Source organism: Xenopus laevis, chromosome 3S (genome assembly GCF_017654675.1).
Source record: "Xenopus laevis strain J_2021 chromosome 3S, Xenopus_laevis_v10.1, whole genome shotgun sequence".
Taxonomy (NCBI): domain Eukaryota; kingdom Metazoa; phylum Chordata; class Amphibia; order Anura; family Pipidae; genus Xenopus; species Xenopus laevis.
In genome coordinates, this window is record NC_054376.1 from 95,008,495 (window position 1) to 95,026,818 (window position 18,324).

Sequence of the window (18,324 nt, forward strand, 5' to 3'; positions counted from 1 at the left end):
TTGAAAGTTGGCGTGCTAAATGTAATTTTTGGAAAAAAATATATGTAATGTATTGAAAAATAAGGAGTTGTGTCAAAAAAGGTTTAACGTCATTAAAGTTTCCAATGTAAAGCTTCTAAGAAATGGCTGAGATTATCAGTTGAAAGAGAATGTGATCTGTAAATTCCCAGTGTAATGTTCATATTCTCTAAGGCAAAGCACTTGGTAATAAATGCATTGCAATGAATCTGTTATTTTTACAGCTGTAGATTGGTGGGAGTCTTATCTAGAAGAGATGAATGATTTAACTCCACTACATGATGCTTGCCCACTCTAACAGGAATCATACACATGCCAATGGACCACTGTAGCAAGTCAGACATAAGCTGGATACCATTCAACACGAATATCAGTATCTATACTGTATTGTATTCATATTTTGCAAAACTTGAAAAAAATTATATTTATATATATAAATATATATATATATATATATATATATATATATATATATATATATATATATATATATATATATATATATATATATATATATATATATATATAAAGATCGGAAACAAAAGGTAAAGGACCGCTACTGCTCACCGCATACACTTATCCTGGTGCTCTGTCTAGCAGTGTCCCCACTGCTAACATTCAATAGACTCAAGACAGGCGGACGGCACTTCTGGAAAAGGTTTATTGGGGTTGATGCTGTGAAACCTGGTCACAGCAGCAACCCCAATAAACCTTTTCCAGAAGTGCCGTCCGCCTTTCTTGAGTCTATTGTATAGATATATATAGATATATATTTATATATATATATAAAACTACTACAAGAAGGTCCGCACTCTCAGGACTTATATAAATTATGATTTTTATAAGTCCTGAGAGTGCGAACCTTCTTGTAGTAGTTATGGATAATTTATTGGCAATGCACCCAGGCAAATTCAAGCAACTTTATCGAGAGTGCTGGCAACCCTTGGACTTGTATATATATATATATATATATATATATATATATATATATATATATATATATATATATATATATATATATATATATATATATATATATGCACAAATAAGATCCGCACTCACAGGACTTATGAAAATTATAGAAAATTTATTGCAAGAGTCTAACGTTTCGACCTCATCCGAGGTCTTTTTCAAAGTAACAAATACTAACACACAAATGCTTTAAATACCTAGATTGGCGGGAAAAACCGGTACTTGGCCAATTAAAGATGACGTGTCCACCTCATCATTAAAGCACGACAAATATACATATCCCAATCAACATAAATAAAAAAATCATTACACAAAAGTAAAATACAGTATAACAAAACCCACACATTAATACAATGTTAAAAACCATTAAAACCAAATATTCAGTAACATTATATATCACTTCCCAATTTGTTGCCATAATTGTTACATAGCTGTTACTTGTTACGAAAAATATAAGTTTGAAGAAGAGTGGAAGGTCTGTTCAGGGGTTCCCGCTACATTTATAATTTGAAACTAAGTAACAGCACAAAGTTACTGTATAAAACATTCTAATGGCCGTCATATAACCCATCTCTCTACCGCTCAGTGTCATTCCAGCCCAAGGGCTCACTCACCATCAGTAATTAATAGTGAGGACATGGAAAATGAATCTATCATAAATATACTTATTATTAATTAGTATGCACTAATGGGTCAGTACCATACCAAATAAGAGGACATATGTTTATTCAAACCTAGTGACCTATATCCACATGACATGATGTTCAAACAAATACTAACTCTGTATGTGTGTCAGACAGTATATATCTATTGTACCAACGATCCTCCGTGTAAACCCATACTCGGATTAAAAAATCAATAAAATATCATTGTGCAGTTAAACATATATTCATAAATGTGAATGCCCCAACTCATATAATATAGTCGATAATGCTCCTCGGTGTGTTGCAATAATAATCAATAGAAATATATAAATAAACTAATAAACCTAAAAATGGAAAAAATGAATAAAAAAGTAGAGGGAAAAAAATATACATTTAATATGCCCCTAGTGTCCAAAATCCGTAATCCCGATCGTGATAAATAAATCGATCTTCATTAACCCCAAAATGTCCTGTGAGTGCGGATCTTATTTGTGCATGTGGAGATCGGAACTGTCGATGCTGCACCCAGGCGTTTGAAGCTATTTTTCGAGAGTGCTGGCTTCTTGGAGGACTATATATATATATATATAGAGAGAGAGAGAGATTTTGTCCCACAGTACCCGCACTCAAAACCTAGTGATTCTAGTGGTGCACGATCAAAGTGGCTTATATAGTATAGAGAGCATCAGCACTCACTGTTGTTGAAGTGAAAAAAGTTGCTTTTATTTTTCAAACAGGTTTACATCTCAATCAACGTTTTGGCCCCATGTGGGATTGAACTGTAAACCTGTTTTGATTGTGCACCACTGGAATCGCTAGGTTTTGAGTGCGGGTACTGTGGGACAATATATCTATCTATATATAGGATAAAAATGTGTTTTGTTTGAAAATAAACACTATTACTTCACTACAGAACAGTGTGTGCTGATCCTTCATAAGACTATATATATATATATATATATATATATATATATATATATATATATATATATATATATATATATATATATATATATCCTTCATAAGACTATATATATATATATATATATATCTTTCATAAGACTATATATATATATATATATATATATATATATATATATATATATATATATAGTAATTGGATCAGAGTGCGTGCGTTAGTATATATATATATATATATATATATATATATATATATATATATATATATATATACACACACACACAAGTCCAAGGGTTGCCAGCACTCTCGATAAAGTTGCTCTTGATAAAGTAAACCACTGGAATCGCTAGGTTTTGAGTGTGGCTACTGTGGGACAATATATATATATATATATATATATATATATATATATATATATATATATATATATATATATATATATAGTAGTATATCAGAGCTTGACTGCAGCTGGAAGTATATTTGAACAAAAATGGATGCAATTGTTTCACATTCTTACAGCATTCATTAAGGGGCAGATTTTTCAAAGGTCGAGGTGAATTTTTGAATGAAAAAAATTTGAATTTGAGCTATTTTTCGTGTACTTCAACTAGGGAATAGTTCAAATTCGATTCGAATTTGAAAAAAAAATTTGAAAATTCTCTGCCGAATTGCTGTTTTAGCCTATGGGGGACCTCCTAGAACCTATCTGGAGTCAATCGGTGGACTTTGAAAAATCAAAGTTTTTTTGGGGAAAAACTTTGAATCGAATTCGATCAAATGCAAAAATGAAAATTTTGAGCATAAATATGTAAGTGGATGCAATTACTTTTGTGGGTAAAAAACATGGTCAATTGCATCTAAAATTGCACTTTGCATGTTGCACTTGTGTTTGTAAATGAGAACTATATTAGAGAGAGAGAGAGAGAGAGAATTTGCACAGCTGTAGTGCAAGTAGTATGCATCCTTAAACCTCACATAAGATTATCTCCAAGAGTTTAAAAAACAAAATAACCACTTCCTCCCTGTATAGATACGGATTATGACTTGTGTGTTTATTATGAACAATAGTTGCATGTTTTTCTGTTTCTAATATTTCATTTAGCTGTGTGGGGGGAGGGGGTCTCAGTAGATGTGGAGTGACAACTGGAGAGTTGATGCCTGTACACAGATTGAACAATAAGGGGTTAAATCACTGTGATAACCATGTATGATGACATCATACCCCGTATGTTACTTCCTGTTCTACCATTTATAAGTTTGCACCTGTGTGTACTAAATGGATACTCTTTAACTGATGGCTTGAAAAAGGGATCTGAGTATTGCAAAATGTTGCACTGTGCGCTGTGGTATCATCTATTTTAACATACACTTTTTTGGTGTATTTTAAACAGCCTGTACTAATTGCTATTGGTTACTGCTGTTTGCAGTGTTTAGAGAATAGACTTTTTTATGTTTATAGAGATTTATATAGAGAATGAAAATGTTTTATTTGTATAGAGGGTCCTTATTTTTTTTATCTTTTTGTTGGATTTGTTTAATGTAAATAGTAAGAGAAGCTATGGAGGTATGATTGACTAATGTTACAAGTGTTGAGGTGGGGCTACTTAAAATTGTTCCTTTTGCAAAGCCCACTTTAAAAACATTTTAGCACAAACCAATAATGTAAAAAGGTATAATATTTGCTAGTAATGAAAAATAATGTCAATAACACCTACCTGTGACCAGTTTAATATTTGTGAGAACACCTTCAACAGTTACTTTCATTCTCTGAACTTTAAAATGATAAATGGCACCTGGGGTTAAATTTGAGAAAGTATAATCTGTGATTTGATTGGATACATTATATTCTCTTGAAAATGTTTGGTTCGATAGTATTATTCTGTAGTGTGTAAATTTGCTTTCACTGTGATCCCAAGTTAAGGTTGCTGAAGAAGTATTTGCAGATTTTATAGTAAGGCCACAAATTCCAGCTGGTCCTGCAATAAAAGAAAATAGACAATGTTTAAAAATTACAGATCAATTCACATTTTAAATAAATACTTTATAAAGGTAAACCGGAGCAAGATAATTAAGTATGTACATTCATAGTTATAGCAACTACAGGTATGGCACCTGTTATCCAGAATGCTCGGAACTCAGGGTTTTCCAGATAATGGACCTTTTCATTATTTGGAACTTCATACTATAAATCTACTAGAAAATCATGTAAACTTTAAATAAATACAATAGGCTGGTTTAATTATATCTTAGGTTGGATCAAGTACAAGGTACTGTTTGATTATTACAGAGAAAAAGGAAATAAATTTTAAACATTTGGATTATTTGGATAAAATGGAGTCTATGGGAGACGGTCTTTCTGTAATTCGGAGCTTTCCGGATAATGGATCCCATATCTGTACTAATGATTTTACATACACGTTTATCCTTAACAGTGACAATGATGAAAGTGATATCTGGTATAGTTTTCGTTTTATGGGGGTAAAAATCCCCTCTATGTGGCATTTCTATAAAGCAATTTGCTCGCTTTTCCTTAGGACATGAAAAAAAACCAAGACATATTTAACTTTAAACTACAAAGTCTTTATTAAGAAATAAATTACCAATATTCTGCTTGTGCTTATCTTCAGAAAAGGCGACATGGCGATGATCCATCATGCGCTGCTCGATTTCTCCTCCCTGGCTATCTCCTATAGAAGGCAGGGAGGAGAAATCGAGCGCCCTGTCGCCTTTTCTGAAGAGGAGCGTAAGCAGAGTCTCGGTAAGTTATTTGTTTTTGAATTTAAAGTTAAATGTGTTTTGCTGTTTTATATCGTTATGTACAAACAAAAATTTAAAAAAAATGTTTTATGTTACTGGTCCTTTAATGATCTCTTTTTAATGTTTATGATCTCTTTGTATTTCGGCACCCCTAAGCTGGACCCTGTGTGTCCGCTCCCTCTCCCCCCAGGTGCTCACACTTTCCCTGACCCCATCGGTACTGTGCACTGAAGATGTAAGTAACTGTGAAAAAGTTTCTGTGGGCCCAATCCTCTGTGCGTGTGGAAATTAGCCAGAATATGCGTCTGAAAATCCTGCTGAAATCGTGCTGCCCTAGGCCTCAGCCTTTGTGGCCTTCCCATATAATAGGGCCTGATGATCTCTAACAGTTCCAGGTGGGTAAGTTAAAGACATTACTTCAATCCTCAAACATTCCCCACACCTAGACAATGAGTTGTCTTGTTGATCAGTAAAGCACCTATATGCCAGCACTTGTTCTAACCTACATTCTGTAATTAACCAGCTGCTAGACACAACATACAACCATTATTTACAAACACAAAAAGAGAAAGAAGGATTGTCAACGCACATTTAGCCCCAGGTAAAGCTATATGAATAAATACCTGTATTACAAAAAATATTAGTAAAACTTTGGAAAAACTATTCAAAAGCCCCAGTCGCACATCAAGGTCCTCTAGTATAGGTTCTACACTGCCTATTGGTATTCTACATCCTATGGTGCATTAAAAATAGTATTTACTAATGTGTAGCTGAGCAGTAAAATCATGTTCACTTACCCTTTAGTGAGATAAGTAAAGAGGAGTAAGTTCCAGTTAAATGAGGTACACCTAATAAAAGGTTCTGAAGTGGCGCAGCCAAAGCCCTGATCTTAATGTAATCAATAAACTGTATGGCTACTTCAAAAGTCATATCATCCTATGTCTTGAAAAACCTGGAACATTAGACAAAACTGTACTCAAAGCTGAACATTCTTGCCCTGATAGATCTGTTTCTTCTCTAATAGGTAGTCTAAATAATATCAAAATGTGTAACTCAATTTTATTTAAGATTTTTTTTCCTTCATTAGCATTTTTGAAATCACATAACTACAATTATAGAATTTATACTGCCTTCAACAAAACTGCAAGTTCTTTATAACTGATATATTATTAAAACCAATCACTAATAACTTCATACTTACTTGTACTAACTACTTTTTCTAAAGGCACACTGGCCACTTTCCCATTAATTGTTCTGAGTTGAAATCTGTATTCTACACCGGGTGAAAGGTTTTTCACTTTTAATTCATTTGCATCAGTAGTTATCTTGGAGAGGGTGCTGCTGTTTGCTGGGTGAACGGTAAGCTGTCAAAATATATTAAGTAAATTATGTTAAAAAACTTATCATGCAACAAATATTACAAATTCCAACAAAATCATAATTTGAAAATATATAATAAAACAACAATTGATGTATTCACAAGATTCCCACTGTTCAGAAAGACAGATGATAGAAGGTCATTTTTTGGGTAGTTTAAAAGTGCATTTTTAGGTACTGAAATTCAAGACAACCAGAAGATAACATTTCGCCCAATTTCCATAAGCGTTTTTGTTATGAAAATGAATTTGCATTGCACTACAGGGCACCTAAAAAATAGTTTCATGCAGTACAGATGTGGGCTAATAGATCTTAAATTGTAAAAGATGCCCCACAGCCGAGTACTATGGCGGCAGCACCAATTTCCTGCTATTAATGCTAAGGGTCATGCTGTGGGGCACACACATGCCAAAAATGTAAGTGATCCTCCCAGAGCCAAGGACACTTGTTTAAAATGTGCATATGTGTTAATTAGAATCTGAACATCACCTGGATTCTACTTATACACATGTGATATCTAAGAGAGTATCCCAGACTGCAGTGGAGGAAGCTATTTTTGTGCCAGAAGTGCTTTTAAAATTAGTGGATCAATCCTACCTGGTATCACTTGTAGAGCAGACTTTATTTGTTCCTAAATTACAAATCCTAAATTACAATCTGTTCACTAATCTCTACTTTTTGTTGTATCAGACTAGTGAATATGCCAGGACATTGCTTGATAAGTAAGTGTTTGTTACACTGTGATGTCTGTAATGTGTGGTGTATTTGGTTGCCATTTTTTTACATGATAAATAAGCCCCCAACTGGAGGGTGTAAAACTAAACTCTGTGACAAACTTTGTATATCCATTGTGGGGATGGTGGCAGACTAAATACAGGGACACCGAACTTCAGACTAAATACAGGGACACCGAACTTCAGACTAAATACAGGGACACCAAACTTCAGTTTAAAGTAATTTTTTTCCAAAGTGTCTGCATAAAGCTGAAGAACCCTCACTCCTTGGTGTCGTTATGGGTTTTTTCCACCCAAATACATATAAGGTGTACAAATACGGCTTTCTGTTCACTACACTCAGCTGCAGGTCTCCAGAGAGTTTTTTTAACTAGTCAGTATACAAACTTCACATCACCTGCTCCACAAGTTGTTTCTTTCACATGCCTCTCTCGGGCTCCAGTAGCATCTCACTCAACCAGGCCCATGTCTCTCCTCTAGACACATAAGATAGTCCATAGGTGTGGGAACACATCCCTTTTACAGGCAAAACAACAGCTCTAACCTTAGCTGCCACTTAATTACCTGGTAGAGAAGGAGAGCCAACCCTTTTTCCTTTAGACCTTCCTTTTCAGTCCATATAATGCACCTAAAATGCACATTTTAAGGCAGACAAATGTGTTTGGCAGCCACCCTGCCAACAATCTCAAACATTGAACCCAATGAGAATATCCATGATGAAGCATTCATCATTTCAGCATTGGGAAAGCAAGTAAAAAAAGAAAATAAAAACTCCAGATTTCTAGGTAAAAAAATATATATACAACTACAGTATATGTGTATCTCTACCTACTGTACCTATCTATCTATATACCTATCTAGCTATCTATCTACTTTCCTCAATGCTCTACTAGAACACACACTGATATTGGTCTATGTGCCAGATGATTGGTAGCTATAATTTATGTCTTCTTTGAACACAGAAAAGAATGTGCACCAAGGAAGAAAATATTTTCATATCAAAACGATTAAAATTTGAGTGGTGCATTTGAAAGTATAAGGTTTTACTGTTATTGATGGGAGCTTTCATGGTTCTTAGAAACTGAAAAATGTAAGAAAGGAATTAAAGCAAGTGGATACCAGAAATGCAATTATATGAACAATCATCAATCAAATGTGTTTTAATATGGTCTCCTAGTAAACCTGTTTTTTAAAAAGCATAAATTTCAAATGTCATTTGGAAGAATTTTATCCAGTATGAGTATACTATTAAACTTATGTTATTTGAATGAAATATGATTTATGGCAAAAGAAAATCATGTTCTAACATACTATTTAGACTATTTAATAAACAGTAAAAAGTGATAAAGGAAAAACTGATCCTGAAATAAAAAGGAACAAAATAATACAGTATTAAATACAATTTACTGGCCACACATTTTGTAAGCTATTATTAATGTGTTCTGTCTTCCAAATCTCAGGTCCCCCATCAAAGTGTGCAGGGAACACCTCAGTGATTAAAAGAGAGCCCATGCATTTCTTTTAAAAATGTATAAAAATATATAAAATATATAATAATTTAAAATTAAACATAAAATTATACTACATATATAAACAAATATACTTTATACATTATCTTGTAGAAATAAGAAACTTTTTAAATAATCATTTATTTCTAAAATAATTGAGTTAATCTTCAGTATCCCCATCTCAGAAATCTGTCTTTCTACTTGGACCTTTGTTATTTTGAAAGATACTAATACATTTTCTAATATACCTACTGTTCGTCGAAATCTGACTACAACTCCTGTATAGAGAAAGACCCATGGCTGAAAATGGCTGAGCGGAGTGTAATTTGATTGTTTCAGTAATGTTACACAATTTTAATTTATTATATTTAGAAAGTGTCTTATTTCTATGAGATGAAGGTTATATTCATTTTTTTCTATCATAATTCTCCACTAAGAAGTAGAAAATATAAATCAATGATAGCACTGTAATTTCATTTAAATTGAAAAGATTTTCTAAAGGTGCAGCAGGTTTTTAATCAGTATAATATAAATTTAAGGTAGGTTGTGCCTAATGAGTAGTGAGGTCATTTAAAAGCTTGTGCATTAAATAAGGACCAGGAAAATAAACATACACATGAGACATTCACCAATTTCAGCAGTTTTTAAAAATTTGGATATGGCTAAATCCTACATTTTATGACCCTAATCTGGACCCTAAGGGGGTTATTTATCAAAATCTGAATGCCTAAAACTCAAAAAAATTGAGGTTTTTTTTATTATAAGATCTGATTTTTTTGTGAAAACTCGAATTTTTCGGGATTTATCATACCCTGAGGATGGAAAAAGTCAGAATACGAAAATCCGGCACATCAGACCTGCCAAGGTTGTATATAAGTCAATGGGAGAAGTTCCAATGATATCTTGATCTAAAATGGGTTTCGCGCAATAATCCGAAGATTTCATGGTTTTTGGGCAAAAATTTTCAAAATTGCTTCAAGTTTTTTCCCGCATAGGAAATTTCGGGAAAATGTATTGAAAAAAACTGGAAATAACCCGTGCAGATTTGGTTGGAGTATATTTCAGAAATAAATGAGATATTTTCGCATTTTCATAAATAACCTCCCTTAAATTATGTTACTTTACAGCTACGGATGACTACACATGACATTTAAACTAAGACTCTATTGGGGGAATGTAATATAAAAGTCGGTAAGGGAAAAAATATTCGCAATGTGAAAAGTTATGCATCTGTGCAAACAAATTTGTCTATGTGCGAATTTAATATAGCTTTTGCGAACCTGCAAACTGTTTAGCGACCACTTCTGACAGTGGAAGAAGGTTTGTGAATTTTATAGTTTGCGCCAGTGCACAGTAAATGTAATAAAACTTCTTAATGAAAAAGTTGTTACGTTTGCTCCAACAGATTAAGACACCTTCAAGCTCTTCTTAAAAGTGGGCAATGCACAATTTAAATTTGCAATGTAATAACAGTTTAAGGAAGAGTATTACATTGCGAAATTAGATGTTATGTTCTTATTTGAGCTAATTGTTTTGCTCTTTGCGACTTTTATTACATTCTCCATATGTCAGACAAACTTGAATGTACAATATGTGGGAATCATAAAAAACCATTAGCAAAGTAAATTTGGGAAATGGCTGCAAAATATTTACAAATGTAAAATAGTTGCAAAATGTGGACAAAGACAGCAAAGCACAAGAAATGTATTGCAGATATTGTATGAATTGCAGCTAATTTCTCCTTTTTGGCTGGCTAACAATTATTTGCATTTCAAGCATTTCCATGACATCCCATATATCCACCATGATATTTTGTTTTATTATATCAGTTGCTATCATAACCCTGAATGCATGCTTTTGAATAAGGTGACTTGACTTGTGTTTTAATTATTTTAGCACATATTAGTACATAAGTAGATTTTTGCACTGGCTGGCTATATTTAAAATTATTAAGATCAATTATTGTCAGAATTTAACTATTATTATAAAATTGTATGAATTCAGTGGTGGGGATTATGTGGAATATCCCACATAACTTTATCTGCTCGGTTGACTTCCTGTATGCCATGGTATAAAATCTCTATTTGAGAACTAAAATACATATACCACCACCATTATTTCACTTTATACAGATTAAAATGAACAATGGTTAGGCGGATTTTATGCACAATGCAAAAAATGAGAAACTTCATATGAAAGCTACAAAATTCTACAGCCACAACACTGCTGTTATTTCTTTAAGATTGCTTCTTTTTTCTTTTTCTTTTTTATGTTCTTAATCCCCTCTCCAGTTTTTCCTCCTTCAGCCCTAATGTGAAAACCTTAAATAAAGAGAAATAGATACAACTTGTATCTATTTGAATTTTGTTCTTTTTTTTCTTCAACAGAACTAATATGGTTAACTAGATGGATAAATTTTGCATGGTTAGTAAAACGATCTTGGCTGAGTTAGTAAAATTTGCTAAGCAACTGGTATACTGTTTCCTGACATGAAAGTTTAATGAGCAGTTCAGTTGGTTTTTAAAGAACACATTTCAAGATGGCTGGGCATTTCCATCATTGAAGCCAGAAAAAAACAAAGTCCAGACACTGACATTCTGCATTTTACTAATTACCAGTTAAATGTGGTAGTGACACCAGCACAAACACTATGTTACATACAGAAAAATGTCCACATTATATCCAAAGACACATAACGAATAATTCACCACTAATTGATGTTTGTTTTTAAAACAAAACATGAAGCAAAACATTTTTATAGAAAATAATAGGAAACATTGCTCATATTCTACAAATTAAAAGGAGATTATTTATAGAAAAACACATAAAAGTCATAACGCAATAATTGTGCCTAAAACACACAAGCACAGTGACATTACCATATGATATCCTGTTTCAGTAAGAGCTATACAGAATAAGAATAAATTTAGATATGGAATTTAGGGTTACACTAAAACAGGCACAAATGTTGTGCATATTGACTTCATTTACTTGTGTACAAACACATTCCTTGCACGTATAGTTGTGCAGTAGTCTTTGCATTGTGAGCAAGATACTGTGGAACCCTGGAACTACTGCCACCATGAAATTGGAGGTAATTCAGTGGTTCCCATGACAAGTTTCACCAACAGATGCAAAAGAAATGCTCCAAAATAATCACCTGCTAATGTCCTTTAAAGGAGAACTAAATTTTTTATACTAAACATACTACACCAGCCTAAAGTTTCAGCTTCTCAATAGCAGCAATGATCCAGGACTTCAAACTTGTCACAAGGGGTCACCATCTTGGAAAGTGCCTGTGACACTCAAATACTCAGTGGGCTCTGAGGAGCTGTTGAGAAGCTAAGCTTAAATTATGAAGCAGAAAATAAGGTTGGCCTGTCATAGAAGCTGATGCTACAGGGCTGGTTATTAAATTCTGATGCTAACTGCACTGGTTTCAGCGTTGCCATTTAGTAATTTAGTAATTATCAGTATTAATTACTAATCAGCCTTATATTGTGATATTTATATTCTAGGTGTACTGTATATTTAAAGTTGGTCCCTAAACTCAGTAAGTGACAGCAGCACAGAGCATGTGCAGTGAATCAGCAGAAAAGAAGATGGGGAGCTACTGGGGCATATTTGGATGCACAGATCTTTACTGCTAAATGGCTGTGGTTGCCTTGGGCTGGTACAGAAGCCCAAAACATAATCTACAACATTTCTAGCCTAATTTTGTAGTTAGGCTTTAGTTCTACTTTAAATGGTGTGTGCCACAAGTGACATAATCTCAACTTGCATCTGATTTTGCTACCACACACATGCACCCGTATGGCCATTTTGAAATAACTGATGCAACTCTCCACACTGCTGAAATTACACTGTTTTATGGAGAAAAAAATATTTTCAAATGAAATGACACTATACTTGTAGATATAAATGACTATTATAGTCATTTCCAAGAAATGTCTGGAATCAATGTAGGTGACTATCCCATAGCAATTATTATTATTCTTTATTTATACAGTGCCAGTACAGAGGTTATATCGTTCACATCAGTCCTTGCTCATCTGGGCCTTATAGAATAATGTCCGTAAGACATACACACAAGCTATGATTTTTTTATCAGGAGCCATTTAGCCTGCCTGTATGTTATCGTACTTTGGTAGAAAAATGGAGTATTGGGAGGTAATCCAAACTGCTTGCAGAGTAGTGTCCTTGCTTGAATTAAATCTAGGACTTCAGGGCTGCCAAGAAACAAGTTTTCAACTGATTGTTGTTAACTTGAAATTCATACTTGAAAGACACGAGTCATTTATTATCAATTTTATCAGATATACCATGGACAAGAGAGTATAGCTCTGTGACCATGGACGTACAGTCCTTATATTCGTCAATACCACATTTCAAGAGCCTGGAAGCAGTAAATCCCATGCTCCATAAATCTGAATTATATTCAAGAGATTGCATTACTTTTTTGATTTCTCCTTACATACAATTATTTCTACTTTTATAAATCATACTATCTCCAGAGACGTGGAGCTGCTATGGGCTTGGCCTTTTCTCCATCTTATGCAAACCTATTCATAGGTTGGTGGAAGCTCACCAACTTCTTTGGGGATAGTAATCTGTGTGGAGGCAATATCATTTGTTTTGGCTGCTACATAGATAATCTTTTATTAAAATGGTCTGGTCCCAGTGATAGTCTTGAAACATTTTTAAAATTTGTAAATGACAATCCATTGAATTTGACGTTCACTGTCAATCAAAATAAGCATGAAATGTAATTTTTTGGATCTCAAACTCATAGGTGTAACGTCCACTAATAAAATTGAAACTAAAGTTTATTCTAAACCAAGTTCAGGTAACACCATCTTAAGACGCGACAGTTGTCACCCCCGACATATGAAAATGAGCATTCATTTTATTCAGTTTTTGAGATATAGAAGAAACTGTCCCAAAACTGAAATTTATGATGACAGTCTATGATCCTAAAATAAAAATTAATTAATAGAGGGTATTCTGTTGATATTATTGAGTCAGCATACTTGAAAGCATGCTCTAAGGACAGAAACCATCACCTTTTGGGAGCTAAAGAAAAGAAAAAAATTACACAAGGTGCAAATAATAAGACATCAAATGATTCTCCAATTTATTTTAGCACTGAATACAGTGCGGAATTTGGCAATATATGCAAGTTAGTACACAAGTACCTTTTCATTCTATGTAATGATTCCATATTGAAAGAGATGTTATCAAATACTCCTTTAAAAATGGTCTTTAGAAAGTCGCCCACTTTGGGAAGAAAATTATCAACACGTTTAGGGGCACATTTACCTAGGGTCGAATATCGAGGGTTAATTAATCCTCAATATTCGACTGCCGAATTGAAATCCTTCGACTTCGAATATCGAAGTCGAAGGCTTTAGCGCAATTAGTTCGATCGAAAAATCGAAGGCAATGTGCAGTGCAAAAAAATAGCTTATTGCACCCATTTCTTACACGTTGAATGCTGTTTTGCTTGTTGCAAATGACCCCTATGATATTTTTCTAGAAATTAAGTCAAGTGCTGATGCTCTCTAGAAATGCTGAAAATTAGACTTTGTAACACTAATGTTGAAACCATGAATCTGAAATCAGACAAGTTGAAACTAAAGCTCTTTTTATATACCTTTTTTACCTTTCTTATAATGAATAATAATACTTTAGAAATGTTGCGTCTTTATATGTATTTTTTTTGATCAAACTATTTCTATTTTTAGTACATTTTTTCCAATAACCACACAGCAGTAATTATAAAAAGACTTACCTCAAAGTGTTGATATCTCCCCTTTGGAAGTTTCCATGAAAAGCAAACAGAATTTTCTTCTTGGCTCAATACTTGCAAAGCTGATGGTGGGTCAGGATCTAAATAACATTATCGATACACTTGGATTATTTTCATTAATACACTTTAATCATTAAATATCGAAATATTTCTAAAAGTAGAACATATATTATATAGCTTGATGCAGATACTACTGTATTGTTCTATAGCTAGAATACATCCTTCTACAAGGGAGTGTTTTTTGTACGAGTCTCACATTATATAAGTACAAATGTTACCTCACTCGCTGAATTTTATTAAAAGCTTAACAATGTAAAATGGGCTTGTAACAGGCACACAGATCTGATCTTTGATATTCAGGCAAAACCATCAGATCACAGACCTATATATTTTGTTAGCCAGTGACCCTTTATGCAGTACAATTAGATTATCTGTTCACCCAACCATAATTCAGCTGTTTGCAGATATTAAATGGTTCTGCAAAATTTGAGCCCACAAACGAAAATTGTTCAGCCATCTGATCGACTGTCCCACAGGCCAAAGAGCTGGATATTGTGCAGTGTTTTAATCCTGTAAATGTCAGCCCAGGGTGTCATGCATTCCCAGATGGTATGGCAGTAAATCTTGACATGTAGAGTCATATTTACTATTTAACCATTAGCCAGTTTGTCAAGAAAAGCTACATTTGCCAGCCAAACCAGCATGTGTCCCCAGACTGAAAAGTAAATTATAAATCATTTTTATTGAGATGGGTATTTGAAACATAAGGGTGTATACAGGCACAGCAACTTACTAAGAATTTTAGTCTCTCTACATGTTAACCATAAATTAAATCATAGAAACAGACACAAAATCAAATTCAAACATTCCACACGTACTTAAGGAAAGATTATGCACATGTGCAATATTTTATCTACAAGCTTACATATTTGATTTTTAATCTTTGATTTTTATTTGTATGTCACCTTCCAATGTTTGCCTGTATTTCCTGTACATGAGAAATGTACGGGAAAGTAATATATATTCCTAATGTGAACATTTAAATATTGAAAGTTTTATTTCAAATACAGTATATACATACCTGTGGTAAAATGTATATTTGTAGGGGAGCTCTTCTTGAACCCACAAGTGGTGACTATACTTATTAGATATTCAGTTCCAGGTAAAAGTCCATTAACAGTATAATGGCTAGGAATGAAAACCCAAGCACATGGAAAAAGTATTAATATATTTAAATAGGATAAAAACCAAAATATACAATTTTGCATCATGAAAGAAAATTACATTTTAAGCAACTTAAAAAGTCATATACATATATACCTATAATCTATTATTTGATGCCCTGCAAAAAACACACTTTGTATTCTGTGTGTAAATTATAAATTTAGCTTTTCAGCTACAACCTGGCAAAAGTATGTTTCCATCCTAAAAACAGGCCATGTCTGACTATCATATATAAAATAAATGCAGAATAAAAAAAACCCAGAGAATTGACAACCATAATAGATAATGAATACCTTTGAGTAGGAGGCAATACTTCAGTTCTGTTGAAGTCTTCAGAAGTCATGGAAATTAAATAGCCATCAAGCTGGCCTAATGCCCTTAGCCAGTTGAAACATAATGACTCTGAATCTTTGGTATAATTAAGGTATTCTGGGGGAGCTGGCACTGTTGTCATAGAAAATAAATGCATTTTTAAAAATTATGTTTAGTAGCAATATAAGAATCAGTTATCAAAATTATTATTTTTTTTTTTTTTGCTACGTGAGATTAGCTCTGGAAAAACTTAAGTTTAAGCAATAAGCACATTAACTAACATAGTTACATAGTTAAATCAGGTTGAAAAAAGACAAAGTACAACCCCTCAAAATGAAAACTCAGCATCCATACACACACCCCTCCCTACTTTCACATAAATGATATATACCCATACCTATACTAACTATAGAGTTTAGTATCACAATAGCCTTTGATATTATGTCTGTGCAGAAAATCATCCAAGCCATTCTTAAAGGCATTAACAGAATCAGCCACAACAACTCCACAACCTCACTGTCCTCTCTGTGAAGAACCAACTTAAATAAAATATAATATTATGAGCTGTAAAAAAAGGTTTGCAGGTTTTGCAAGCAAGCAAATACTCTATATTCAAACTACACACAAACACATACAGTATGCACACAGCCAACATGACATTTTGCTCCCCATTGGGACCTTTCTCAATAGGGACCAGGATGTCATGTTGGCTGTACATTCACTGTTTTTTTTTTTACTAAGAATAAAAAAATACTGGTGTTGGCGGTCTTTTTGTGAAGTTTATACATATAAACCTATGTATACCTATTTATGAAGTTTATACCTATTTACTTATTTTTTTGCCTGCTGTGAGATAAAATGCTAGTGTGTTACTTTTTATAAAGAGCCATACCAATTAACCAGACTAGTGGAGAGTTCTTCAAATATGCTTTTCATATTATAGTTGCAATAAGGTTCTACCTTATTATCACTTTATAGGGGTTTTATAAATACTATTAAGAGATGCTTCATTTAAAATGTATTCTGTTACAAAAACATATTTATATTTTTTAATATAATATATACGTATATACAGTATACATATATATATATATATATATATATATATATATATATATATATATATATATATATATATATATATATATATATATATATAGTCCATCAAATTGGACTATTACTTTGGTTTTTGATACTGCACCCAGGCAAGTTATTTCTATTTTTCGAGAGTGCAGACTTTTGGATGGATTATATATATATATATATATATATATATATATATATATATATATATATATATATATATATATATACACAGTCACAGGGAGCGCACACCATAAGCCAGGGAAATAACCTGGGTGCTAATCCGTAGAAAATAATATAACAAAGCAATGTGACAGCACTCCAAGGATTTATGACATAGACATCAGTCAAGCAAAAAGGTTTATTGTATCCGACGTTTCAGTTCCAGTGCGGAACTTCCATCAGGGAAGAACCGGTGGTGTGTACAGTGGGACGTTTAAAACGTCTATTTGGCGCCAAAAGCTGTTGCCTGGCAACCAGTAAACAATGTGAACATCGTGCATTTGATTACATAGTGAAAATAAATGGCAGACATTATGTACGTATCTGACATAGTATACAAAGAGTTACAGACCTATTCACAAACACCTCTCTCTGTACAATTTACAGTCAACACGTATATAGTGATACTGCATCAGGAGGGCGTGATTACCCTAAGTGGGCGTGGCCGGAGCTCCGTCCAAGGTCCTGTAGCGGTGGAGTAGCGCTCATTAGAGCTAAGGGCTGCAGTGGGACTGGATAGCGCATAACGTATGGGACACGCCTCTTGGTAACCATGCACAAACCTTGGACTACATATAAGTTTTCTTTTGCTTGTATTTAGTTATTAGTTATTGCATTTTAGGAAACCCTTACACACATTTCTTACATGTGTCAAATTATTATATATATTAATGACTTTATATGTATTTATAATTATAGTTCTCCAACAGAAAGCTTTTGATTAGTTCCCACTCTTCTGCCC

At 33.3% G+C, this 18,324-nt stretch overlaps 1 protein-coding gene across 1 annotated transcript in view; it reads right to left on the reverse strand.

The window, feature by feature from the left end:
• LOC108712382 (phosphatidylinositol phosphatase PTPRQ-like) overlaps nucleotides 1–18,324 on the reverse strand; it is a 197,893-nt gene that overhangs the window by 123,791 nt on the left and 55,778 nt on the right. Inside the window, exons 21-25 of the mRNA XM_041587767.1 lie at nucleotides 16,259–16,409; nucleotides 15,823–15,929; nucleotides 14,724–14,821; nucleotides 6,515–6,677; nucleotides 4,272–4,532 (exon numbers count right to left, since the gene is read on the reverse strand). Of these exons, the coding sequence (XP_041443701.1) occupies nucleotides 4,272–4,532; nucleotides 6,515–6,677; nucleotides 14,724–14,821; nucleotides 15,823–15,929; nucleotides 16,259–16,409 (780 nt within the window). The remainder of the gene's footprint in view (nucleotides 1–4,271; nucleotides 4,533–6,514; nucleotides 6,678–14,723; nucleotides 14,822–15,822; nucleotides 15,930–16,258; nucleotides 16,410–18,324) is intronic.